Source organism: Rhagoletis zephyria, unplaced genomic scaffold, assembly GCF_001687245.7.
Source record: "Rhagoletis zephyria isolate East Lansing unplaced genomic scaffold, Rhagoletis_zephyria_1.1 Rzeph_scaffold_03593, whole genome shotgun sequence".
NCBI classification, from domain to species: domain Eukaryota; kingdom Metazoa; phylum Arthropoda; class Insecta; order Diptera; family Tephritidae; genus Rhagoletis; species Rhagoletis zephyria.
Genome location: NW_016160676.1, coordinates 9,592 through 36,692, shown reverse-complemented (window position 1 = coordinate 36,692; position 27,101 = coordinate 9,592). Strand labels below are relative to the sequence as shown.

The window sequence follows — 27,101 nt, the reverse complement described above, 5'->3', positions numbered from 1 at the left end:
GTCTATATCTATCTCGATTCGTTTTGGCTGTTACAAACAACCGTTATGTGAACAAAATTAATATACCCTTGTGCACAAGTGCGCTCGGGTATAAAAAATATTGAAATGCATCCTGGAGCTTATAAATTTTAACTATTTCCAATAAAAGCTTTAATTTAGTAAAGCGGTCAGTTCTTAAGCTTCCATACATGAAGTTCTAATAAAGCTAAGTTCTTCTAAACCCAGGGCCCGTAACAGTTACAACTCTTATTTAAAATTCACTCTTTAACAAGTTTTGTAACTGATTTTTATTGGTGACTTTTATAAATAAAAGTCTTCAATAACTGTTATCTAAGAAAATAATATAAAAAATCAGAAATAACTATTATTTACAGACTATTTAAATAACAATCAAAAATAATTGTTATTTGTTTAATTTTGCATAAAAATTAAAAACACAAAATTTATTTACAAATTTGATTCTCGGTGAAAAAAAATTTACTGGTATTAATCACTTAGTTGTAGAACATTTCCTTCAGAGTGATTATTTCAATGACAGTATTCATCAATAACTGTTATGTTCGGTCCCTGTCTCCAGGTCTTACCCTTGTTCTGCTACTACCAGAAATAGAGTACCGCATATTCTTCAAAAATGTTTAAGCATGTATGTACCTTATCAGCTCTTCGCCGCTGTAAGTAAATAGCTTAGCTGACAGAACGTCAATTCCAAAATTGCTTTGCGTACCTCGTCACAGTCTGGTAATTGGACTACTTCATCTTCCAATGGAAGCTCTGCAATTAGTAAATTTTAGCCATTTTGAAACGAGAAACTCTTGAAACCTACAGGCACTTGGCGGCTTTGATCAGTTTCAGTTTATAACACAGAGAGAGGCGGTAGCACTCTGAAATATTTTACAGGAATGCATGGCAAAGTGTCGTTAGCCTCGCTCTTTCAAGGACCGCGCGTTCGCAGAGATGGTGTTCAACTGTAGTCTCAGAGGCTGGCTCTTTGCAGCTTCGGCAGAAACTGTTGAAATGTATGTTTATTATTTCGGCTGCCCTGTGGTGCTCGGACCAGGGATCGAACCTGGGTTCTACAGAGTGGTAGTGCGCACCTCTCAATACTCGGCTACAACAGCCACAGATTGTCTTGCTGAATGCATCTAACTTCGCTCCGTCTGTTAAGCCAGACATGCTTAACTTTTTCAATCCCCACCTCTTTCCCCAAATGCACTCAATGTGGCTTGGGAATCTCTTGACCTTTCTTTCCATTAACTTAAGGCCGGCGATCTGATTGCGCTGGGAGTTGCTGATTTTTTGATGCACAGAGAAATGGTGTAAAAGAAACTTATGCAAATGTCCACTTAACCTGCAGTGTCCCGTGAGAATGCCTGAGATAATTTTCTTTCGGAAGGGTTTCTTAGTAGGATGTATCTTTTTACGTTGTACCCTCCCATTAGGATTTTTGCTTTTCGAAGTCTTCTACTTTTGTACAATGACATTTTTAAAGGCACTTTCTATCTCCACAAGCCCCTGTAAAGAGTGCTCAGTGAGAGTTAGTGGAAGAATGTCTAACGACTAACGCGAATCATATATGCATGGTGGCGGTGAGCTTCTGGCTGACTCTACAGCAGCAAAGCCTTTACAATATTAAATATTGTAGTCCCGAAGAATAGTAATGCAACTCTCCTTCGCGCCCCGAGGCTTGTTCTAGAAATTGTTGGTAATTTTACATGCTTGCTGTCGCCTCGAACTACCACAAGCAAGTGCATACATATGTACATAAATTTATATATACTTCAATAAGATTTCTATGAATTTACGAACAATAGTAAGTTAATACATTTGTGCAAGGACACAGCCAAGTACTTACTCCAATAAGTTAGTGATAATGTGCGTGTGTACCAACATACATATGTTTCTTAGTGTGCACTTGGTCGGAAAGGAAATATAAAATATGAAATCGCATTAAAAGCCAAATAAGTAAAGTGGTTAAAAATGCTGTCAAATCGATTTTTGAAGATATTTGGTACATATAAGAAATTTGACGATCCATTTGCTGCTGCCAAGCGACAAAGTAGCGGATTTGTTGGTGTAAGTGCTGCTGCTTCTTCTTCTTCGTCCACATAGGAACATGCAATGATATACGCTACAGCAGGAAAGTAGAATTTTCATTGTGATTTTTCTCTATTCACTGGGCACACTTTGCGTGATTGCTCTTACTGTCGCCAGCGCTGATCCCGCTGCTCCCGCTGCCGTTGCTTCCTCTAGTACTATCTATCGTTCGTGCTGGTGATGATGGTTGATGATGAGTTTCATTATGAGCAGCCGCACAAATCATTAACATCAAATGTCGGCGACAGCATGAGCTGAGCAAAAGAATAAAAAAAAACGAAATTCTACCAAAAAAATGTCAACATTAAAGAGGAAAAGTCAGCTGGGATAGGAGCATAAAAAAGTAAACACCGATGTAGACTCTGTGGTGCCTGTGACACAAGCGCGCACACAAGTAAATAGGTGGGGTAGTGCATACACAGCTCCGTAAAGTGAAGGCATGCGACAAAAGCCACTGGCATGCCAATCAAAAGTCTGTTTGTCGGTGCATTTGGCGGTGGCTTGGTTTGCTTGCTGGCTATTAAAATCTAAAATTGCTCTCAAATGGGGAGTCAGAGCACCAAGCCAACTCAACTCAGTAACTCACCAGCAGCTCATTGACATGCAGCTGAATTATTATTTTTTTTTCGTATTTTCTATTCTTCACGCCAGCGAGTAGCTAGCTAATGCNCATATAAGAAATTTCACGATCCATTTGCTGCTGCTAAGCGACAAAGTAGCGGATTTGCTGGTGTAAGTGCTGCTGCTTCTTTCTTCTTCTTCGTCCACATAGGAACATGCAGTTATATACGCTACAGCAGGAAAGTAGAATTTTCATTGTGATGTTTCTCTATTCACTGGGCAGACTTTGCGTGATTGCTCTTACTGTCGCCAGCGCTGCTCCCGCTGCTCCCGCTGCCGTTGCTTCCTCTAGTACTATCTATCGTTCGTGCTGGTGATGATGGTTGATGATGAGTTTCATTATGAGCTGCCGCACAAATCATCAACGTCAAATGTCGGCGACAGCATGAGTTGAGCAAAAGAATAAAAAAACGAAATTCTACCAAAAAAAAAAAATGTCAACATTAAAGAGGAAAAGTCAGCTGGGATAGGAGCATAAAAAAGTAAACACCGATGTAGACTCTGTGGTGCCTGTGACACAAGCGCGCACACAAGTAAATAGGTGGGGTAGTGCATACACAGCACCAAAGCAAAGCAAAGGCATGCGACAAAAGCCACTGGCATGCCAATCAAAAGTCTGTTTGTCGGTGCATTTGGCGGTGGCTTGGTTTGCTTGCTGGCTATTAAAATCTAAAATTGCTCTCAAATGGGGAGTCAGAGCACCAAGCCAACTCAACTCAGTAACTCACCAGCAGCTCATTGACATGCAGCTGAATTATTATTTTTTTTTCGTATTTTCTATTCTTCACGCCAGCGAGTAGCTAGCTAATGCATCAGACTATTTCCAACACACATACGTACGTACTTATGCGGCTAGTGTGCTTGTGTTTGTTAGTCGAAATGGCATTTTTTTTGATTTAAAAGTGTGAACGCTTCATTCTGTGCCAAGCATTTAGCTTTTTGGCAGCCCAGCGAGAAAGTGCAAACTTCTCTAGTTGTTAATCCTCATTTTAATCGACTTTTAGCTGTTCAACACTATCAGTTTTATACAGGGTGCCAGTTCAGAGAATTCTAAGCGCATGGATAAGAAGTAGGTGAACGATAGGGGATTGACAAAAGCCTGTTGGCAATTCGCTAAATTGAAATGTAAAAACGTGCCAAAGCAATGAGTGAAGGTAATGAAAAGTCACAAGAAATTAGTGGCAACTGCGGCAAGTGTGGAAACAGCATTGGACATGAGTTGCGCTTTTACCATAAAAACAAAAAAAACACACACATGGATTCCCATGCGTATAAGTATGAATATGGGTTTGTGGGCATACTGGTTGGCGATATGTGGATGATTGCAAATTTATATACATACATACATATGCATATGCTTTGGGTTGGGGTTTTGAACTTATTTCAAAGCAGCGAACAGTGGGACAGGCTTCGGAGTGCTACATTGTAAAATGTCGTCATTATAAAATAGGGTCTTTTGATAATTGAAATGGTTATAGAGTAACATATATGCATCGCCGATTATGAAAAATTATACATATATGCATAGCCGATTATGAAAAACTACAAAATTTTTGTTACCAAACATACATGGAAATCCGTTTTTTTACCATAATTTACTTAAACTTGACTTTTTTTATTGCGCAATTTTGTGCGAATTCTTACAATTGGCCCTTTATATACAGTTTGATGCACGCTGATAGAAAATTTGTATGCTTATATGAAAAAAGCGAAATCCCATTTATGATTCAAATCTAAAGGAACGCAATTTACAATGTAAGGATGACGTTTAAAATTTTAAAATAATATTTTTAATTGAGTTTACATTGTGTGAAATGAAAAGTATACCCGAGACTTAAATTTCGTTGCATCATTTCCGTTGCACCATTTCCGTGTGCAATTTCCCCTGAATTTGTCAATTTACTCCCAACTAACGAACCGCGGCTAAAGAAGTTTCACTTCAAAAGTTTATATATATACCTATATCATAATATCACTTAGGTCCTTTGGAATGAATTTGAAAAAAGTTTGTGGTAGCCCTAAGTTCAGAAGCAAACGCAAATAAGTGCTCTTATCATATTACCTAGTACTGGAGTCATGTGATGTTCTTCATACGAAAAACTCAGCAAGACTTCCAAAAAAGAGATGCACGCTTTAAGGACATTTAGTTTACTTGTTCCACTCGATGGCAAAAATGAATCGGTACTTACCGTATTTTGTATACAGGACATTCGTAAATATTTTTCGTATCTTGCTTGTCCAATAGCACGGCCTTGATAAAAATTACCGGCATTGCCGGGAAAAGTTCTTTTAGATAAGCATCAGCAATGGTGCCCATTTTCATGTCCCAGCGTGCGCCTTCCATAAACAAGCCATTAACATAGGAACCTTCTTTGGGTGGTGCACTGAAAAAAATACCATTAAGAAACTCTTAAGAACCCATCACAGTTCTTAACGTACTTGATTTCCTCTTTCGTTTTCTTTGTCACATCACAATTGAGACACATTCGATCCAAAGCCCAAGAATTCTTACGCGCTGTCTGCTGCATAATGGCTGTAAGCAAACTCTGTGGATTGAAGAACCCGCCCAGCCAAATGGATGACGGCATTCGGAAATCAGCAACCCAGCCTTCGAGTTCATGCAAACGCAATTGCAAGTCGGCAAACCATGATTGCAAGCCCAACAAACTGGGATAGGCAAGCTTTGTCCACGACTCGGGCACTTGATCCAAAAATAGTGATTGCATAAGCGCCTCCATAATTGAAGAAATAGTTAGCTCACCCTTTAAGCCCAACTCAAGTTCGTGTAGTGAGCGCTTTATTTCATACATTAGTATATTCATGCGCTCACACTCCTGGAACGCAACTATAATATAGGGATTACGATCTTCGACACGCGCCATCAATTCGGGTATATTAAATGGCGAAGGTATTTTATCGAGCAAATCTTCAATCATGCTTTTGACTACATCCTCCTGCGACTGCGTTTCGCCGGAACCCGAATCAGCGCCAGCAATGCGTGGCTGCAGCTCGAAAACGATGCGGAATAGACGTTCCGAAACGGTTGTTAAGAAGCCTATTTCGGAATTTAGATGCAGGCCGTAAAGCGTTGGACTCTCGGCCGGCAAATTGTCATCAATATAATCGTGGTAACCTTGATATTTGAGTATACCGGGAGCTGGAAAGCCAGGGCAAAATGAGAGCTCGCCGTCAATTAGCTCGGGCTGCATAAACTCTTGCAAGTAAGTGCGACACAGACGGCGATCCCAGTCATCTGTTATGTGGCCGCCATACATGATTTCGCCAAAGAGATAGCGCAGATCCTCCCAAGGAACGCGCGTGTTGGCTTCCAAGTAGTTGTATAGCACATACACCGAAATAGTCAGATCGCCCACATTGAATGGGTAAACACGATTCCAACCTTGTGGCCCGAATTTTCGCCGTTCAGCTACGACTGCATGGAAATAGCAGAGCGCGAACAGTACCCCCTTGAACTCGGTTTCCTTTGAGCACATTTCAAGCGTTTCCTCATTGAAGTTATCCAGCGCCTTGTGCACATTGGCTTGCATGCCAGTCGGCGGTTCGTTTGTGATTTTAATAGCCGATTCTAGTATACCCTGAGGCAGTATGTGATAAGCGGGATCCGCTGCTGGTTCAGCGCTCAAAAACAAACGATAATTTGGATTGACGTCGATGAGAGATGCCTCCATTTTCTTTTCCAAAGTGGGCAGCCAACGTGCCACTAAATGAATATTCTGCAAAATAACCCAGTGACCGTTGCGTGAAGCTGTGTCAATAGCGTCTTCGGCCACAATTTCTTGTCCCTGACCCAGCGAAACGCTGTGGAAGTTCTCATTATCGCCGTGGAAGCCCATAACTTTGCCCAACTTCTCAACATCCTTGAGCGGATCAACACCGGGCGAGAGTACAAAGAAAACATGTGTCTCGGGGCTGGTCTCTTCGAAGGTCTTAGCGAACTCCATTGATCTGGCGTCTATGTACTTGGAGCCAAGCTTCTCCTCAATAAATACTTGCATGGCGTAGGACATGCGGTCTGGCCGAATGCAGCGCATAATACACAAGCGCTGTGTAGCTGACTTTGTCTTCCATTCACCCGGAAACTTTTCACGCTCTGGACACTCCGAGTCGACAAACTTCTTCCAACGCTTGTGGGAGCCCTCGATGTCTTTGTCGAGATTTCTAAACGCCGGTAAATTGCTTAGCGCGCGTATGCCGCCCCAGCCAACATTGGTCAGGAACGGAAGCTGCGATGTCTGGTTCGGCATGTAAGGGAAGCGTAGCAGAAAGTCCAATTCGGCATGCTCAACCTCGCCTGCGCTGATAATTATCTGCAGACACATTTGAGTAAGAAAGATAAGTTTGTCGGATTCGAAGAGGCCGCGCGACGTGTACAAGAAACTGCAATACGTTATTGAATCGATGAGATTCTCTACACGGTCTTTCAGCTTCTCCGCCTGCACAGCGCGTTGCATGGCATTTGAGAAGACAACCGTGAATGCTTTTAGCGAAAATTGATAGATTGGATTTATTTTGAAAAGATCGTTGAGTATAAAGTAAATGATTGATGCGCGTTCAGAAGCGGGACGATAAGCTTCGCGTGCTGTGTCTATTTGCACTGCGGTTATTTTCGCTTCCGCTACCTTAACCTCAATTTCGTCAGCAGTCTTTTTGGTCTTTTCCAAATTCATTACGAGCGTCACATCTTCCAAAACATTTTCCCCGGCCGAAGATAAGCGTTGCAGTAGATCATCTTCTAGGAACTTTAGCGTAATTTTGAAGTGGTTCTGCTGCTGCGTCAAGCGTGTGCGCATAACTTCCAAATCTGGCCGTTCCACTTTCACAACTTCTGCCAATAGCTGATCTTCGAGACCATCACGCGTGACAGTAAAGTTAATGAGTGTAGTTTGTGCTTGCATTTCTGGTTTATAATGTGGGTTGGCTAATTTCGTGTGGAGTATGAGACGAAACTTTGGATTGAAATCGATTTCTCGATCGCCCATTTTGAGGCAAGTGCCCTTCTTGATTAGCATACGCCCCAATAGTGGATTAAGTACAGCATCAACACTTTCGCTAATATTTTCGAGCAGCAGAACATTGCCATTGCTGACGGCCTTCTCCACCATGTCAAGGTAACCTTTCATTGTTAGTCGGACGACCACTAAGTTGTTTTGATACTTTTGCTTCACCCACTTAATGCCTTGCCTGTTAAAAAGAATGAATAATAATGGAAAACACGTGCAGTATTAAAATTTTTGGAAATAAATAAATAGTCGTAAAGGACTAAAATTAGAGTAAACTCAGTATTTTCCGAGCATTGATAACAATGCACTACTCTATGTATGTGCAAAAATCTTCTGCCTTCAGAAATTATCGTCGCTCTCCCCAAAAAGTGCCTTACCAACCAGCAAACATTTCTCAAAATGATTACAAAATGCCTTAAGAGATTCCTCTCATGTAAAGTAATAAATTAAGAGCACAACCGAAAAAAGGCCAAGGTCCAAAGGCGGTTCCCCACCCTTTTGATCCAGAGTATGTTTCAAAATAACACAGATGCATAGCCCGATAAAGTTTAGAAAGACATATCTATAGATTATCGTGTGTGAAAGACCAAACGTGTACCGTTTTCAGTGAAGAGCGTTCCAGTGAAAAGAACATTTTTACTTGTAGGTGTGTTAAGTTGCAGCCAATTCTTACCAAACCAACCGTTAGTCATATAAAGTCTCTGTAGGGCGATACCTTCGATCGATCTTACCGGCTGTGGAAACTTGGTCATGGGAAACTGGTTTAAATGCCAAACGACAAAGATGGCTATGGTCCTAAAGCGCAGATCGCCTGTATCCAGATTCGTTCTCGGAAGAAGTCACATAGTATCTAGACGATATTTCGCACAGAAAACTAACCAGAAGGCGCAATGCGACATCAGTCTGATAAATTTATAATAAGAAATAAGCTTATCAAGTTCCAGAGGGTAGTATGCGTGGCGACTTACCTGTACCTGTTCTCTACTAGGAAGCAGCTACTCAGACACTTAAATGTGACAAGTTAACATCAAGGATAGCCAGGCAGTACAGACATATTCTAAATGAGCTGGCAAATAGACACTTCGAAATAATAGCATGGGTGCCAGGTAACTGAATTGTAGATGTACCGACACGGAAGGCAATCTATTTGTCCGTGATCTATCTACTATAGAGTGAGGGTAGCCACATGGGAAATGGGGACGAATCGAAATTAGTCGTTGTTCTAAATTTAAAAGAATAGCTGCAGTTCTCACGAAGTGTAGTAATAAACAAAGGTGTGTTATGCCCTTAGTTAGGTAGTTAGTTCTTGGGCGTAACAGAACAAGAGACACTGTGACCTGAAATAATTTTTTTATCCCTTAAAGAGAGAGTTCCTAATGCAGTGTGGCCAAGATAGCTTCGGCTTCCCTAACGAATTATAAAATGGCCTTGGTGGGCGAATTCTTTATAACAAAGGGTTCCACCATTGGAGCTTCGAAATAGATAAATCTTTGTCTGACTAAAGCCGGACAGTGATATAGAATATGCATTGAAGTTTTATTATATTCAGCGCAGAGCCAGCATTCCTACTCTGTCACATCTAATCGGTGCAAGCGAAATCGCAATCGGTTGTGACCAGTCAAGTACTCAGAAAATAATACCCTTTCTTTTGAAACGGTAGCCGAAGAGCCTGGCCTGGCCTGTCTATGGCCCCCACCGCCTCCAGTACTTATTGCGCTTAGAGCGTACCCACTCAGTAATTATGGCTCTCAAAGGGGACCAACTGAGGCCACAGAATGGCTGAGGTCCTGAAAAGGCTGCTGGCGGTCCTTTTCATGCCCTCGATTTCGAAATGGGCTGGTACCCAGCATAGTGTTACCGTGTTTTGGGCTGACAAAATTTGTAGCGTGTATCTAACCAGCTTGGATTTTATAGTCCTGTTTGAAAGGGCTCAGATGGCTGCTTGGCTATCTGAAAAGATAACTAGAAAGGGGCCCTTCAAACCCACAGTTTAAAATTTCGACTATTTCAGTCTGAAACACCATTTGCCCAAGGGAATTGCAAGTTTGGCGCTAGATCTAAAAATACCTACACTTGCTCTGTCCTCCACCCTTCAACTGCTGTGTACTAGTTTCCATATGTATCTGGGATCAAACGCGGATTCACAAATTTTCGCGATCGGGCATTATAACTTGGAACTTTCTGCCAACACAGATCTATTTGGTTACGGAATCAGAGACTATTGTCCATTCTATAAACGACTCTAAGAGTAGCAATTGAGCACGTATTATTTAAGAAATTATCTAATATACAATACTCAGCTTCTTATTGATCCAGTGACGGATAGACATTTCAATGTTTTCAGTTTTTAAGGCGAGATATAACAGTTTTTTGCCATATCTTATACCACCATGCTATGGATGCCTCATACAAAATCGGATGGACGATCAGACAGACGGTAGAGCCACTCTATAAGCCTTGAGCTCAATTCCCATGTTCTTCAAAAAAGTAGTTTCCAGGTCCACATGGTTGTAACGCCCAAGACAGTACTGCCGAATTTTGCCGTACCCCACAATATCGTAAACATACTCATGTAGTCTGATTAAGAGGTCATCCATACAAGTGACCAATGCAAAGAAGAAAGACTCCTCCCTGCGGACAGCCTCTCACTGCTCTGTTCCTCACTTGAGCCCAAGGACAATGTAATTTCTCGCCCACGAAGCAAAGCGTTTATTCAACCAACAGGGAGTGGAAGTGTTAAGTTTATCCCTAATGTGGAGGTCTTACAGTCGCTCTAATCTGTTGAGAGTGAATGAAATTAGGCTAATAGATCTGTGTGATTTAGCTAAGTCAAAAGGCCTCTTGCCGGATTTAGGAATAAAAAACTCGGGCACCTTGCCGCAAGCATACGGTATATATATTGCTTATAAGTATTGCTTACTGTCAGTAGGTCTAGTGTTATTTAGTCTTCATTAAGTCTTTACTTAACCTTAAAAAAAAAAAAATAGGTGGAACTTCTCTCGAACGTAGGGAAGAGATAGGGAGCAAAAGGACGAGACATGCACTTCCGTGGCATCCCAAGTGTCGCATTTCATGACGATTTTTTTAAATTCACTATCTACCTTTGCGATAAAAGTTTCACTTGAAAACAAGTCCAACTTACAACTGTGGATCGATCATTAGCGGATAACGATCGGAGTGCACTAAAATGGCGGCATTTTCCGATGACATACGATCGCTGGGTAATCCCTGGTTGTTCCACTCGGCGATTTGTGCATCGTCGCAAATCATTTCGAAAGGGTCACTATCTTCCGTTGCGGGTATTTTTGGCTAGAAATTAAAAAGGCAATTAACAAAGTTAAAAGATCATTAGCAGAAAAGCGTGTTTGCTTACATTGCTGGCTTTGAAGGTAGGCAACCACATTTTTTGCTGCAATTCAATGCGATATGGGCGCGTAAAGCAGCCGACATAAGATATGAAGCATGAGATGAGCAGCATATCGCCCGGCAGCGTAATTTGACCCTCCTTGAGGCTACAAATGTAGCGCGCGCAATTTATAAAATATCTCATAGGTAACATTTAGGACATAACGGCTACCACTCACTCACCTTTTCACCGACTCTGTCCAGCGTATTTTTTCCGAGGCCAAACCGCCTATCAAACGATTGGCCAAGTCAATGGTGAAAGCCGTCTTGTCAGCTTCATCTTGGCACTTTTGTTTCTTAGCCAAAGCATCATCATATTCCATCTGCAAGACGTTCAACTGTTCCTCCAGCTCATTGAGCCGGTCATTCAGTGCTTGCAGCTTGTCGCGCGCATCTTTGAGCTCCTGCTCAGCTTCCACGAGTGCACGCTCCTTTGGTTCAACTATCAGATATACATCGTAGAAGCGATTTATATTTATAACCCATGAACAAAGTCCAGCCGCCGCCGCTGATTTTGCCATAATTTTTTCCGGATTGAACTCGGGATCATTGATATATGGCTGTAGTGCCTTGATAATATCCGGATGTATGTGCTTCTTATCATAGTTCACCAGATCGCTGAGAAATTTATCGACATTGCCCATAATCTGACGACAAGCCTTCCAGGTGCGGTCCTTTGGTATTTTACCTTTGGAAGCGAACAATACCAAGACCGCGGCGCACACGCTGACTACAGCTTCGGGCGGTGAACCAAAAGACTTCAACTCGGTTAGGTTATTTTTGTTTAGCGTATTAAGGGCCTCCTGTGCGGCTATCAACGCTGGCTGTGCCTTGCGGAAGTCTTCCTCGCACATCTTTGCTTTCGCTGTTACATCCTCCTCTATTTGGCGTACGTTTTTCTCCTCTTTGGTGGCAAACGCACGCTCCTTGGACACTTTTTCATTTTCTGCGCCCACAACTTTAATCAGATGATCAGCCTCTTCGTTCTTTGCTTTCAGCTCCACCTCCTGCACTTTTAGTACGTCCTGTAAGGCATCGACTTCTTTTGAACAGCTGGCCAACTTGATGAGACCGTTCTCCAGACGCACACGTCGATCCTGATTAGCCTTCACCTTCTCCTGCAACAGCTTCGCATACAAATTGATAAGTTCTAGAAAAGATTTGGGTGTGGTATAATTGTAGCGCTTATCGTTGGCCAAGTAAACCTGGGATATGTCGTTGACAGTGTTATGAACATAAGCCATAAACTTGGACACCGGATCGGCCAAACTTCTGGGCAGCACTGCGATTTCGTTAAGGAAACGTGCCGATACCGATTCGAGCGCCTCTTGTGGCCATTCGTGAAACCAGTCGATGGTTGTGCAATTCACTAGTGCTGGAAATTTGCGTGCACGTACACGTAGCGTAGCGCCGACCGGTGAGAAGCAGAGCACCACCTTAAGCAAGCTGCGCACCTTGTCAATGAAGTACTTCCAGCAGCTTTCGCGCGTATCCATAATTCCCAGTTGCTTGACTTCATTGCGCATGGCACTGATAATGTTTTCAACCTCATCGTCCGGAAAGAGTTCGTGTATATCACCCGAAGCGAGCATATCGTTGACCAGCACCAAGAATTGCTCACGCGCTACCTCCGAGTCGGTCATAAGGAAACAACAAGGCGTGGATTTCACACCAGCCTTCATATATAGCGTAGACAAGTTTGCCTTCAAGTCGTTGTTGCTGTAATCTTTAGTGAGTTGTATTTGGAATACGTCCAGTGATGAGATAAAGCTCGCAAGACGCGTGAGCGATTGCTTTCCAGAACCGCCGACACCGATGAGGAGCGCGTAGCCGCGCGAAGATTCTAGTATGCGACTTATGCGACAGACGTGTGCCATGGCATCTTCGAAAAGCACCAAATTCAGTGCGCCGACAAAGTCGTTGTAGCGCTCTTGTGCTTCGGTCAACAAACGATGCAGGCGTTCCCAGTCGGGTATGGCCATATATTTGATGTCGGAAAGCCCTTTGGCAAAGTGGCAGTAGATAAGCGGCTTCGAAAAGACAATATCCTCGGAGAAGGATTCAATACCTTTTCGCACCATCTCGCTCAGTAACTTCTGGAAGTTGATTATGTCCGTATGATCGACGAGCTTGTCGCCGTAAACGCGATTGCATTCATGCACCCACAGGCGCAGGAGCTGGTTTGGATTGGGACAAGTTTCGTGATTCGCATACAGAACGCCCTGAAGGAATAAGGTGACGTAAGAGTAGACAAATAGATCGACACGGCAGAGGAAACTTACTGTAAAAATATTGGCTATGTCACGCAGATTGAAATTGTAATGAAACTTGATGGCCGTAGGCAGGAATGTTGTGGCTACTTTCTGGTGCAATGAAATGGCTGTTTGCACCAAAGGTTCTGCCAGTTTTATTACGGCCTTGTCGAATTTGAGATGTGGCGCTGCCAAATGTTGTGAGAGAATCGAGTACAAAATGTGGAAGAGCGCATCGGCTGCGGGCGCGCTGAAATAAAATAAGCGCAATTTAAATACAACTCGATCAAGCAATAGCCAACATCAAAAAATACTTACTTTACCGCAAAGGAACAGAAGTGTCGCTGTAGCCGTGGATTTATGGTGAACGAACCCGCCGAAGGATTCATGCACGACACAAATTGGCAATTGTGTATGTCACGTAGTGTCATCTTCGTGCGATCATACCAATGCCTATAGTCCATGAATTGACGTATGAGCGTATGTGGCTGCACGGTGCCGTACTTATCCACTTCTGGCATATTCATGTCATCTACGAAGTACAGCATATTCTTGTTACCCTGCGGCCCATAGTTGCGGCCAGCTTTCTTCTCCAAGGGCTTTTCCAGCACGCGCTGCAACATCTCCGATGTGGTATAAAAGTTGAATGGTACATTTTGTATGGCAAACTTCTCAGTTGGCAGCGCGTTGAGTTTAGAGCCCATTATAATTGTTTTTCCAGAGCCAGCTGCGCCGATAAGCATAACTGGGTGATTATCGGCTACGAGCACGTCCATAAAATAACGCAAACGCGTTGTCTCCGATGTGTGTACGAGGTTGGCTTGCAAGGGCACGTCCGGATCGAGTTCAAATGAGGGCACCAACTTAGTCCAAGGTAAAAAGTTCTTCGTTTCATGGTCCACATAGTAGGCAAATACATTATTTCCCGGTGGAAATTTGATCGTTTTGAATTCATTAATGAACCACTTGTGAAATTCGTTGCGCCAGTCGATGATTTGATCCTGAAAGAGCGTGGAGCCAAAGCCCCAAATTATGCTGAATACAAAGTATATCTCGTACCAGTCTTTCGGGCAGTCGTTGGGTACATTTTGCGGCGTAAGCATGCAATCGAGCAGGAAGCAGGTCATTTGCAGCATGGCGATATTCGAGATGGGCGTGATACGCTTCAAACGTTTGTTGAATACATCCAACATGGGCGGCACATACTTGTCGAAGAGTACATTGAGTGTGGCGATCTCCGTTTGATTTGGACGCGTATTCAGCCACGACTGTATGAAGGGGCTCCAGCCAAGATCTTGCGGATTGATGTAGAGAATACCGGCGCGCGATACTGTGGCAGGTGTCGCCGTTTTTAGATTCGCGATTTCGAAAAGTAGACGCATCTCCTTAGTCAAAGCAATGCGTTCGTTGCTCGCCAGTGTCAGCACTTTATTATCATCCATGACCGTATTCAGACTTTCAATCCACATCGGATCAATGTCACCATCCAATACGATCCATTTAGGACCCGTACCACCTAGATTTGCTTGATCGCGCATAATAATTGAGAATAGTCCATCTTTCCATTCACGTGTCGCCGGATTGACAATACCGAAAAGCTCATCATTAGTAACGGCTTTCGGATTGAGATCATTGTAGTGCGGTTTGCGTTTTTGATTTTGATACGTTTTATTTAAGGTCTTCCACACCTCAGATTTTCCGGTGCCGGCGAAGCCAATTATGAATACCGAATGTCTGACAGCAAACAGCTCCTCCAGTTGTACAATTTTCAGAATGAATCCCTCTTCCGGTTGTAGTTTAAGATCAATTGCCGATCTTTTGATGATAGCTTCAAACTCCAGAGAACGTTTTCGCGGCACATCTAAATTGGGGAATAAATCGCCAATAAGACCCATAAATACTGGCACATCATCGGTTATGATTTTCGGTATATTGAAATCACGTAGGGCACGCATGAGCACCTGATCTTCGGGACGGTAGCGGTCATCACGCTGTAAAGGAGATTGAGAAGTGTTCCAAGTATGGTAAGAAGTTAAATTGGTGAGGTGGTTAATAATGGGATTAGCAGAGTACTTGTTATTGGTGGCGATTCTAATGATAGTTAACTCACATTTGGTTGGAGGTCTTCTGACAATGTGCATGCCCAATTAAAGATATTAAAAAATACATACAGTGGTCAAAAAGGTTATTTTGTTTTTATAAAAATATAGTTCATTCTTTGACAAAACCCATGTAATTCCAAGTTTCCAAATTTGTGCAATATTAAAAAAAAAAAATCTACAAACTTTAGTACAAATTTCGAGCTTTTTAAAAATTCTAAAAAATCAAACGTAATTTTTGAAACTTGTACTTTATTCTATAAGAATTCAAAACTGCATACACAGAATCTAATTGAAAAACTCAAAATTTTTACGAAAGTTTGTTGATTTTTTTTTTTTTTTATATTGCATAAACTTTAAAGGCAGGGGCACTCGATTGGTACATTTGCACAGATTAGTACAAAATAAAAATGGGAATATTTTTTTTTCGTAGTCAAAAGATTGGTGCAATACAGCGATGTTCTATTGAAAAATGAACCATATAAAATTAACCAAAATGAAAGAACAACAAAAATAATATTTTAAAACTTGTGAAAATTTGGTGCGGCTATAATTTCTTCGACTACTGTACATTAGTCTGCATCACAAAAAAAGTTGCGGTTTTCCGGGAGTTATCGTTGATTTTTGGCAATTTTTTTTTCAAGCGGTCTCTTTTATACACATTTTTTTTTGCGAAAATAGTTTATATGGAAGAAATGCAAAACACCTTCTACAAAAAAAAAAAATTCTCAAAAGTCAATGCAATTATTGCCTAACTCAGAACTTGCAGTTTTTTTACTAGAATTTTATGGGCTACAAGACTGCATACTCAATAAATTATAAAAAAATCTCATTAAAAAGTTGAAAATCTGCGCGAAAATATGCTGTTTTGCACAAAGTTAAGGAATTATATTTTTAGTGGCAGTGACAGTTTTTTAAAATCAGCTGTTACTGCTAATATTGGCAGTCACTGCCGTAGCAAACACAATACGGCGTTGTCAGTGACTGCTTTTTTTGACATTCCCTTTTGTTTGTTTACATTTTTGTTGTTGCCTTCTAGACTTCAGTGACATCAACAGATGTTGGCTGCATTTCATTTATGTCAAATTCAGCATGCGAAGTTTGCTGCGATGAATTAGAATTTGGGCTAAACTGAGCAATATTGCTCAGTTGCCACTGCTGTATTGTGAGTCGCTTCATTGGACAGCACATTTTCTAAAAAACAGCTGATTTCGAAAAACTGCCGCTGCCATTGCCACTGCGTTATTGTATTTTGGGCTTAACTCTCCTCATCTCACATCAACTCAACTCACCCTAGCTCATCTTAACTCACCTCACCTCATCTGAATTTCCCTCAACTCAACTTTCCTCAACTCATCTCACTTTAACATAACTCACTCCAACTCGTGTTAATTGTAGTGGTGGTGTCATTTGCCAGTAATAAAAAAAATATTAGCAATCATATTTCTTGACATTCTAGAAGTACGAAGTAGGTTATTCAAATAATACAAGTCTCGACGCTCTCCCTACTACCTAGCCAAACATTTTCATTTATCCATAAAATGTGCAAGAAAATTAGCTGACAAGCCCAAGTTAGTGTTTCAAGTTGCTGCCGGCCAATCAAGTGCTGCTTACACGTCTCACTCTTTCTCCCCAAAACAAGCATTAGCGCAGTTTCTTCAGAGGTCACATAATATGCGAAACTAAATTAGCACTCTCTCTTAATGGCACTTAGACTTGGTCTGATACTAATTTAGCGAATGTGAATTTCGCATTACCGTGCGCTCGAAACTTTTAATTAAAATGCTACACTTCGACATTGCACTCATATATTTCCGGTGCACAACACCAGTGCAACGTGCAACNCTCGGGAGACTGGAATTGGATAGTCAATAAACTAAAAGACGGCGTGACGATGTCAAATTCTCCTCAAATGAACCACACCACAACAGCAAATGAGATTTTCGAAAATTTTGTGTTACGAATACCAAAGCAGTGAAAATTTGCAGCGGTATGATGCCAAATGCAATTCTGAGTGCGCGATGGCGTAAATCTCTTACGTATTCAATTGCTAGAAGCACATAGCGGAAGTGAATCTCCAGCAAATACAGCCAGAAACTCTGTTGTTCGTGCAGAAGGCGATTAAATAGGTCGGCAAGTTTGGCAAAATAGTGATGGCATAGATATGGAGTTGGGATGTCATTTGCAGTGTGTAAGTACGCATGTTGTTGTAAATTAAAATGATATGTGCACATTCACTTACTCGCAAAGAACCGGCAACTACCAGCACCGACTTGATGGCACGCAAACCCCAATCGTAGTGATCCTGCTTTGATAACAGCTCCTTGCACAGCGTGTAGAGTGTAATGAATTTTTGAGCTAACGGACGCGCTTCCTGGAAGCCTTCTGCCACCATCATAATTTCACTAATGAGCGCAAAATCCGGCACAACCATGGCACAGGGGCGATAAAGCGCTTTTAGATTTTCGGGCAATTCTGCGCGTCCCGCATAGCCGGGATTCATGGTGATAAACATGCCGACTGTCGGACGCAGCGATATAATTTCGCCTAGAAAGTTGAACATCACCTTCTTTGCCTAAAAAAAGTGTAATATGAATTGCAGTGTGATGGGGGTTCATCGACTGAGCGACTGTACTCACCTTAATGGCATCCTGTATGCATNGTGTAACGTGTGAATTGCAGTGTGATAGTGGTTCATCGACTGAGCGACTGTACTCACCTTAATGGCATCCTGTATGCATTTCACTTGCACTGCCACCACGGAGAGCACTTCCACCGATATGCGATTGAATTCATCAAAGCAGCCCCAAGCGCCGGTTTGCGCTAGTCCCTTGTGTATATTGCCACAAGATTTGTAATCCATTTGCTCGGAGCAATTGAACACGTACACCATCATGCCCAGCGCACGCCCGAGATCCTTGGTAGTTTCCGTCTTGCCCGTGCCTGCGGGACCGGCTGGCGCGCCACCCATCACCAAGTGCAAGGACTGTGTTAGGGTTATGTAGCAGCGATCGGTTAGCGGTGTGATTACCAGACGTGGCGTATTACCCAAATATTCATAGTCGTACTTGAATTGTGCATCGCAGATATTGGCAAAGCAATCATCGTACTTTGTATCCCAGCGATGACGCAATTGGCTCTGCCATTGAAACGCTGTGGCCACCTCAACCTTTGCCGAAATAATTTTCGCCACCACATCGCGACTGTGCACATCGATCGTGCAAACGGTCATGATCTTTTGCCGATCGGATGCCGACAGATCGGTCAGGAGAATGTTAATTAAATTGTTTAGCTGTGCCACTTGCTTCTTATTGTAGTCTTTGATTGCGTTCTCGTAACGCTGCTGTACTTTGGCAAATGCGTCGTTAGTTTCGGTTGTCCACCAAATTTGCGTTGTTACCAAAGCCGGTTGCGCNATGCACATCGATCGTGCAAACGGTCATGATCTTTTGCCGATCGGATGCCGACAGATCGGTCAGGAGAATGTTAATTAAATTGTTCAGCTGTGCCACTTGCTTCTTATTGTAGTCTTTGATTGCGTTCTCGTAACGCTGCTGTACTTTGGCAAATGCGTCATTAGTTTCGGTTGTCCACCAAATTTGCGTTGTTACCAAAGCCGGTTGCGCGGGCCATTCGAAGATCCAAATGTGGCGCGGTTTCTCTTCGTATGCGATAACTGCGCGCCGAAAATGATCACGCAGCGTTTCACGCATTTTGTCCGTTACACGATTGAGCCACACCTCGACTTTACCGCTGCAGTCGCAATCGTTTAAGAAAGGCACTAGCTCCTCGTGTTCCTTGGCTATCATGCCGACAGCTACCTTTGTGCCGGCGATCATTTCCAAGCGGCCCATGGAATCGTAAAGTTTAGTCAAGTGGCGGCACACCATTTGGGGATTATTACCATTGGAGAGAATGTCCAGCAGATCGGCGGAGGAAACGAAATAGAAACGTGGATATGCAAGTCGTTTGGTCTCGAGATAATCATTGAGCGCCTTTTCGCACATAGTGAGTTGTTTGAGTAGCGATTCGAGTGTTTCGTATATCTTGCTATTCGGCCTGTTAGTTGCACGCACTACATTGTGATCGGCATTCANTACGAAATAGAAACGTGGATATGCAAGTCGTTTGGTCTCGAGATAATCATTGAGCGCCTTTTCGCACATGGTGAGTTGTTTGAGTAGCGATTCGAGTGTTTCGTATAGCTTGCTATTCGGCCTGTTAGTTGCACGCACTACATTGTGATCGGCATTCATTTGATTTAGCAATTGCTTGAATTCGCGATCAATGTAGTCGAAGCGCTTGGAGTCTTCGGGCAATTGTGATCTTATATCCTCGGAACCGATGAAGATGCTCTCTAGATATTGCCACTTGCGCTGCACCTCAAACCAGGAACCGATTATCTGATCTGCATTGGATAACTTTTGTTGCCAAGCAGCGACCTCGTGCTGAAAGAAACCAACATACTTGGACGATGCCATATTTTGCAACTGTACTTGGTTATCTTCTAAGGTTTCGATCATTTCCTCTGATGCCTTAAGTAGCTTGAGTCCAGTGCGTTCGTGTATTTCATTCTGGAACTCCATGTTAGCCCATGTGTTGGCAAGATCCTTAAGCATCTTTTCCATCGCTTGTTCCTTTACCGATTTGTCCACAATGTTCTTCACTTCCTCCTCGTACTCGTGCAAGTTCAAATCGATCAGATCTTTGAGCGTAGTTGAATCATCCATGCTGAACTTGACGCCGGTCGTTTGCATCAATTCAAACCAGTGGCGATCACGTATTGCTGGATTCTGCAACTCTGTTACAGCGCGTAGTGAAGTCATTAGGTTCTTCAATTGATTCTCCGTATGTATGTAAGGATCCCATGTGCGCATTTCTTTGCCTAGCCCACGCAACTCTTTACCGAACTTCTTGCATTCTTGATCCATCGACTCAATATCGATTTTCTTCCAAGGCGTCTTTTTCCATTCGTTGATCGTTGTCGTAATTGTTATTGCAAAGTCCCACATCACCTTTAGAAGTTTTAATTCAAAGCGACAGCGTTCAATTTTACTTAGATCTGGACCTTGCAGTTCGAAAAGTACAGCTGACTCCGTTAATGAGTTCTGACGTTCCTCCAAAGCGGTTATTTCCAAATCAGCTTCGTCAATGAACTCATATGGATTATCACAAGGAACTTGGAAGAACTGAACAAAAATAGCAGAGAGGAGATTTTTATTTTTATTTTGAAGGATATTTTAGATGGACTATAATAAGTCGGGGATACCCTTTTGCGCAGAAATCGCTTGCGATACTGATTAGCCATAGTATCGCAAAGTATAATCCGTTTCTCAATCAGATCGACTTGGTAGGACTGTATGGGCGCAATCGTTTGCTTGACGGCGGCAGCATTTTTTTTCACCTTCATCCACTTGTCGGGCAGTTCGCTTAGCTGAAAAGATGAAGTGAAAACAAAATATGGTTGTTGTGGACAGTACTAAAAGTTGTGTCAGCTTATGGGTGATGGGCTTTAGACTTTCACCTATTATCCGACCAAAACTCTGCTTCCACCTCTGCCTGCCATCCAAGGTATCGGTGGAGGTAAGCTGCTATTGAACGAGGAGGAGGGCGCACTAAAATCAAAGCAAAGTATGAAAAAAACCCATGGTTGTAAAGGATGTTGAGACTTTAGATAAATAGCCCTTCCACTTCTTCAAGACAGTATAAGAGATAGAGCCAACGACAGTTAAATTTGGTGTAAACTAGGAGAGCAACACTACGTGTAGAAGACCTGTACGGGATGGTCTTCAGATTGATAGAAAGCTGACCGGCAGGCAGCTGAAGAGAAGGAGACAGACGAAGAAAAAAACGGCGGCTGTGGCTAAGCCGAATATTCCTGACTCTGCACCTGAGCGGGACCTATATGTTCCAGGACCAGGAGTCTGCTGGGCGAGCGGCAGGATAAACCATATGATCAAAAAGTTATATACCTTAGAATTGGAATCGAACATTCTTGCATACTCAATCCAAATGTTCGCATGCCAAGTTGTTCCAACAAATGAGAATATTAAACGACTCCTTAAGGTCGGTAAGAGCGGAAGCTAGTGGCGTATTTTTTCACACACAATAGAGAGCCACTTCCGGCAGTTGAGAGATTTTTTGTGGTGGGAGACATTGAAGTAGGCTCGTAGGTAGATCTTTTTCGAATTCAGGTTACACAAGTATGAAAAAGTTTAAATTAAAAAGTGGTTTATCTCTTCTAGGTGTAACCTTAAATGCATTTTATAAAAATTCTTCGATATTCATAATTCACGAATGTCGCTATGCATTGGGCGCTTCTCTGGTTATGGCGAGATTTCTTGGCCGAAATAGTGCAGCGTTCGGCCGAATGTACAAAATATTTGTGCGCTCACTTTTGTAAAGAGAATCCTATTTATAAGAAATCATTTACCTGCGCCAACACGCTATCCTTAAAGTCATAATTGTATTGCTTCAACAAATCGACCACCTCACGTAATGGGTCGAACATGTAATCATAAGTGTATTGCTTTTCGTTGATTGTATTGAGTACAGAAAGAATTTTGAGTAAACCCTCAAAGTCATCTTTGTTGAGCTCGATTTTGAGCGCTTCGTGAGCTTCGTCGACAAAGTCTTCCAATTCCTGTTTGGAAGCAGAGTATATAAGTGTTGTTATTACCAAATATATATATACGTTTTTTTTTTAATTTTTTTCACGCACCTGTAGTGAGTTCTTAACTCTATCAATTAGATCCTGCTTAAAGAGACTTATCCATTTCCCCACTTGATTTAGCATAGCGTTTTTAAAACCTCTCTTATTTAAGCGCAACCAAACGTTAAAGTCAGAATATAACTCCCATTGTGAGATCTCGCTTTGCAAGGCAATAAATTTGTCCAACTGGAAAGTAAAGAAAGGGTATTATTTAAGCACTGTTTTTTTTGTGAAAAAAAAAAAACAATTAGCTAGATAAAAAAATATTACTTTCACTTCGTTTAACTTGCGAAGTTAATCGATTTTGTGTGAATAATAATGCCGGATTTCCACTGACACTTAAATTACAAGAATCGTAATGTAACTTCTCTATAAGGTGCCCGATTTGTAAGGATTTTACATAGGACATCTGAGCTTGCAACAAATGGTAAGGAGCTGACATTATCAAGAAAAACTATATAGCGTCGATTATGTGTTTACGAAGCAATCAAACTCAGGGAGACTGAGTGAAAGCCATGGGAGGAAAATTTTTTTTAACAGCTTAATATGGGAAATCCTGTCGAAAGCTTTCGGAAGTCTGTATAAACGTTGAAAAGAAAATTTTAAATAAAAAAAAACGTAAATTAAAAAAAAAAGAGAAATAAATTCCGCCGATGTAGGACTTGAACTCGGGTCTCTCGAATGGCATGCTCGTGCTTTGCTCACACGGTCAGTGCGACTGTTTGAGCGACGCGGAATAAATGATATATAAGTGCTTTCTCTCAAAATAGCTTTTCACCACCAGTTGAGCATTTTCAGCAAGTCGTAAAAAAGGGGGTCGTTGACGAAAAAAAGGGTCGCGATATTATTTTTGCTTTTCTTTACTAGTAAAAAATAAATCTCTTGAATTTAAATAGAAAATAGCGGGACAAGTTTTGAAATAAAAAACAGGGTTGCAAACATACAAATAAATCTAGTTGCTGCAAGAAGAGTTGCATTTCCTTTAAAGTTTCTAATAAATGAAATAAAAAACGTTCTAACTTTATGGTTTTAAGGTAACTTAACTTTGCATCATATGAAATCAGACTTACCAATATTGTTAAATATACCTAGATGCAACCGGAGAAAAAGTTTAAATACATTTATAATTAAAAAGGAAACGATCGCACACTATCGATGGTGCCGACTATCGATAGTTTCCGACCTCTATAGCATTTAATATGCTAAAAAGGAAGTACATACACTATTCCTTTAAAAATATTGTCAACCGATAATACATACCTGTTCCTTGTAGACACTTAGCGGCGGATGCTCTTCCTTCAATGGCTTTACACCCGATTCGCCTTCACCGCCCAATTCTGATTCGCGTTCCAGTACACTCAAGGGGCGTCCAAATTTCTTAACTTCGGCAAGATATTGCTGTTTATTTGATAGCCATAAATACGAATATTCCATATAGATTTTTGAGTGGGAACGTATCTGTTGCAGTGCGATTTTCACTTTAGTCATTATGTCATTACGTTGCTTATGCATATCGGCTTTGTCTTTCAATTCCGCTGCGGTATTTGTTTTAATTGTATTTTAATATAAAATATTAAATAATAGTTTTCAATAAAGCATATGTACAGTGGTGCCACATAATTAGGGAGCGGACTGCGGTACAAGTTTTGACCGTTAATTTTATTTACGAGGTTTACGCGGTATTTACACATTTAGATGAATTGTCCTTACATAAGTTAAATACATGAAAATTTCAAATCTCGTATAGGAATTATAAAAATTCGCCAAATCTCAAAAAAAAGGCCAGATTTTTGAGAAAATATTCGAGTGTATTGTTCTATAGCCTATCAATTTCAGAATGAAGTAGCTAAGAAACTTCGTTAATTTGCTGACGGTGTTACGCATTAACTCTCCCAAAAATTATGTTCGAATTTTTCTTTTGTAAATTGTAAATAATTCCTGCCCTTAATTATATGGCCGAAAAACTATGCGCCTCGAATCGAGGAGCCTTGTTCCATTGATAGATCTTTAGTAATGAATAGTATAGTAGAAGTAAACAAAAGCCAGTTTCAGCATATAAACTAGCAATAAGTTAGAAAAAAAAAAAAATACTTACACATAAAATTTTCGGGCTCCGCATCCTCCGCTGTCAGCTCCTGCGCTACACGCGGCAACATGCCCATCATTTTGTACATATCATCAATTAAACCCTCCACATGCATTGTAAAACCATGCTTCGAAGTGGGATCCAAATTTAAAAAGTACACCACCATTGGCTCTTGCAGCTCCATGAGAATTTCAAAAATTGGCGCATCATTCTCATAGCGATTATCAATCTCCATTCGCAAGTATGTAACACTGGTAATGACTGCATCCAATAGTTGAGCAGCGATTTGTTCATCCACATACTTTTCATACTGACGAAATTGTGCGCGCTCTTCCGCGCTGAGCGTTTGCAGCAAATCGTAGCGATGTTGCGGCGTAATTAGCTGTGTGGGAAAGTGTAAAATTATAACAACAATTTAATTTTGTATAGTTTATTTTCTATATGTGTGTATATACATATTTATGATGCCAAAACGCATGTGGAAAAATAAAATCCGAATCTTAATGCTCTCTCCACTTAGGATTGTTTTATACCGAAAAAAATATAGATAGATATATAGTCGTTAAAAGCGCTATGTATGTATATATTAAAAACAAGTTAGTCCAAGATTTATTTAACCATTATCTATTATTTAAGCTCTTTTGTGGGTCCCCCATGCTTTTTTTTTAAGTTTTTGGGGGAAATAGTTATTATTAAGAAATGTTTAAATAACCCATTGGGTATTGTTATTGGAAGTCTCTTAAAGAGAAACAGAGTTTAGCGATAGAAAAATATTGATTTTCAAGAATTCTATAACATTTTTACAAACATTTTTCCCATATGTATATAAAATACATTGAAAACTTCGAGCGCTTTGAGCGAGCTCCCAAAAATTTTTTGCTTTAAAATAAAATATACTACTTTTTTGTTATAGAACAATCCTAGGGGTGGGTGCATTAAAACTCCCAATTTACTTATTTTGTACCACCCTAATCTGCATACCTCGTCCTCCGATGAACTTTCTTCTTCCTCTTCTGGGCTTTCAGTTGGCATCATCGTGATACGTTTTAATCCCTCTCGTGCATTTCCTGCTGCGCTCTCTTCGTTATTCTCCTCTTCAATAGCTTCGCTGCTGCCCTCATCGATTTCATACCGATGCGGTATGTCAAAAAATAGCTTAGCATTCTCCAACATTAATTTGTCTATCAATTCCTTAGTGACCAATGCTTGCTGGCGCCGTTTTTCCATAATAACCGAACGTGGTTCGACGGCTAGTAGTGCTTTGGGATTGAGATCTTTACGTTGGAAAAGTGGCACTTTGCCCCAGGCATTAATACTTTGCTTTATAGCTTCCAAATTGGCTTGGCATTTCTCGATGCGCTTTTGCAAATGACTAATCTTGGCAAAAACTTTGTTAATAAATCGCTGATCTGAAAGTGAGCAAGGGTAGCAAATAAGTAGAGTTTTCGCAGCCTAATATATGTATATATAGGGGAGTATATATGTATATGCTTAGCCTACCAATTGACATCCAAATTATATCACTTATAAAGGGCTCCATATACATCTCAATCGCACTGAGTTCCGCACGTATCAGATCCTTTTCCGTCGGCTGTGAGCGTGCGTTAACATCGTTGTACCATTCCGCTATACGCCTGAGTTTGAGACGCGCTTGCTGTTAAAATATAAGAATAGTTGTATTAGATAATCAGGCTTGGTTTATAATAAAACTGCCCATAACTCGGTTACGACCAAAACATATCCCATTTCATAAGCTTCTGAAAGGTTTCAATCGGAACGTGCCCATAAAAAACCCATAAAAAGCTGCGAAAAACTTCACGATCAAAATGTATTCAGCGTAGAAGTTTTTTTGAGCTTTGTAAGGCTTTGATATTGATGTGCGCAAAGTAAAAGCTCTCTCTGCAACTCACTTTTTCAACTACGAAATAATACTAAGCTTGAGCGTTGAAGAAAGAGCAGCCCAACTGGTTGTGGTATGCTCAATTAACAGGGGGAAAGAAAATAAGGAAGGTGAGAGAGGGAAAGCACTCCCAGTGCTGATGGAGATTTTCTGCAAGCAACCAAGCTTTGCCGCTAGGTATGCATTACAGAGCCTTGACAATACTGGAAGTCGACTCTTAGAAGGAAGCCCACGTGATGGATTATGGCCTAAACTTGTCAGATGCTATCACGCCAAACAGCTATCACGTCACAGACTTCAAATGGTAAATCTCTGCATGAACAATAGTTCTAAACTATATATGCAATCGTTCAAAATAAAATAATAGACGGAATATGCCCTCCACATTACTTTGGATTTCAGAGCGCGACTCTAAGTTCTGGGTATAAGGAAATTATTTCGTAGCATTTGACTACCAAATTCTAATTCAAATTCACTAATAGTCAATAGGGCATATCCCTGGTATGACTAACATAACGATTCTGGCAACTGTCTTTCGACAAAAGTCTTTCGTAAGACAATTGTCAATACTAGCAACCACCTTTAAAGCTCTTTACTGTCTTTCGAAAGACTAACTGAAATATCTGCTAACGAGAAGGCCGTATGCTGTTCATATTTTAGCAATAAGTTTTTTAAAAAATAAATTAAATAAAACACATATAGTTATTTTTCTTTTAAAAACAATAACAACTAATAAAAACAAATTAAAGAAGAAAAGAATAATAAAATGAAAATAAAGTAAAATCAATTAAACATGTTTTTAAGAACTTATTGAAATTTAAAATACATATGTTTTTCTTTTTATAACTATAAGATCTAAAAATTATATTAGAAAAAAGAAAAAAATAAATAAGGAAATAAATAAATAGTAT

General features: G+C 41.0%; 1 protein-coding gene across 1 annotated transcript in view; it reads right to left on the bottom strand.

Annotated features, from left to right (window-relative positions):
- kl-5 (male fertility factor kl5) overlaps positions 1 to 27,101 on the bottom strand; it is a 37,024-nt gene that overhangs the window by 657 nt on the left and 9,266 nt on the right. Inside the window, exons 9-26 of the mRNA XM_017624387.1 lie at positions 25,791 to 25,944; positions 25,272 to 25,699; positions 24,300 to 24,672; positions 23,465 to 23,739; positions 22,214 to 22,390; positions 21,926 to 22,135; positions 20,762 to 20,926; positions 19,647 to 20,681; positions 18,978 to 19,487; positions 18,212 to 18,766; positions 17,735 to 18,067; positions 13,712 to 15,384; positions 13,424 to 13,643; positions 11,325 to 13,363; positions 11,110 to 11,248; positions 10,879 to 11,045; positions 5,155 to 7,917; positions 4,905 to 5,099 (exon numbers count right to left, since the gene is read on the bottom strand). Coding sequence (XP_017479876.1) covers positions 4,905 to 5,099; positions 5,155 to 7,917; positions 10,879 to 11,045; positions 11,110 to 11,248; positions 11,325 to 13,363; positions 13,424 to 13,643; positions 13,712 to 15,384; positions 17,735 to 18,067; positions 18,212 to 18,766; positions 18,978 to 19,487; positions 19,647 to 20,681; positions 20,762 to 20,926; positions 21,926 to 22,135; positions 22,214 to 22,390; positions 23,465 to 23,739; positions 24,300 to 24,672; positions 25,272 to 25,699; positions 25,791 to 25,944 — 11,411 coding nt within the window. The remainder of the gene's footprint in view (positions 1 to 4,904; positions 5,100 to 5,154; positions 7,918 to 10,878; positions 11,046 to 11,109; positions 11,249 to 11,324; positions 13,364 to 13,423; positions 13,644 to 13,711; positions 15,385 to 17,734; positions 18,068 to 18,211; positions 18,767 to 18,977; positions 19,488 to 19,646; positions 20,682 to 20,761; positions 20,927 to 21,925; positions 22,136 to 22,213; positions 22,391 to 23,464; positions 23,740 to 24,299; positions 24,673 to 25,271; positions 25,700 to 25,790; positions 25,945 to 27,101) is intronic.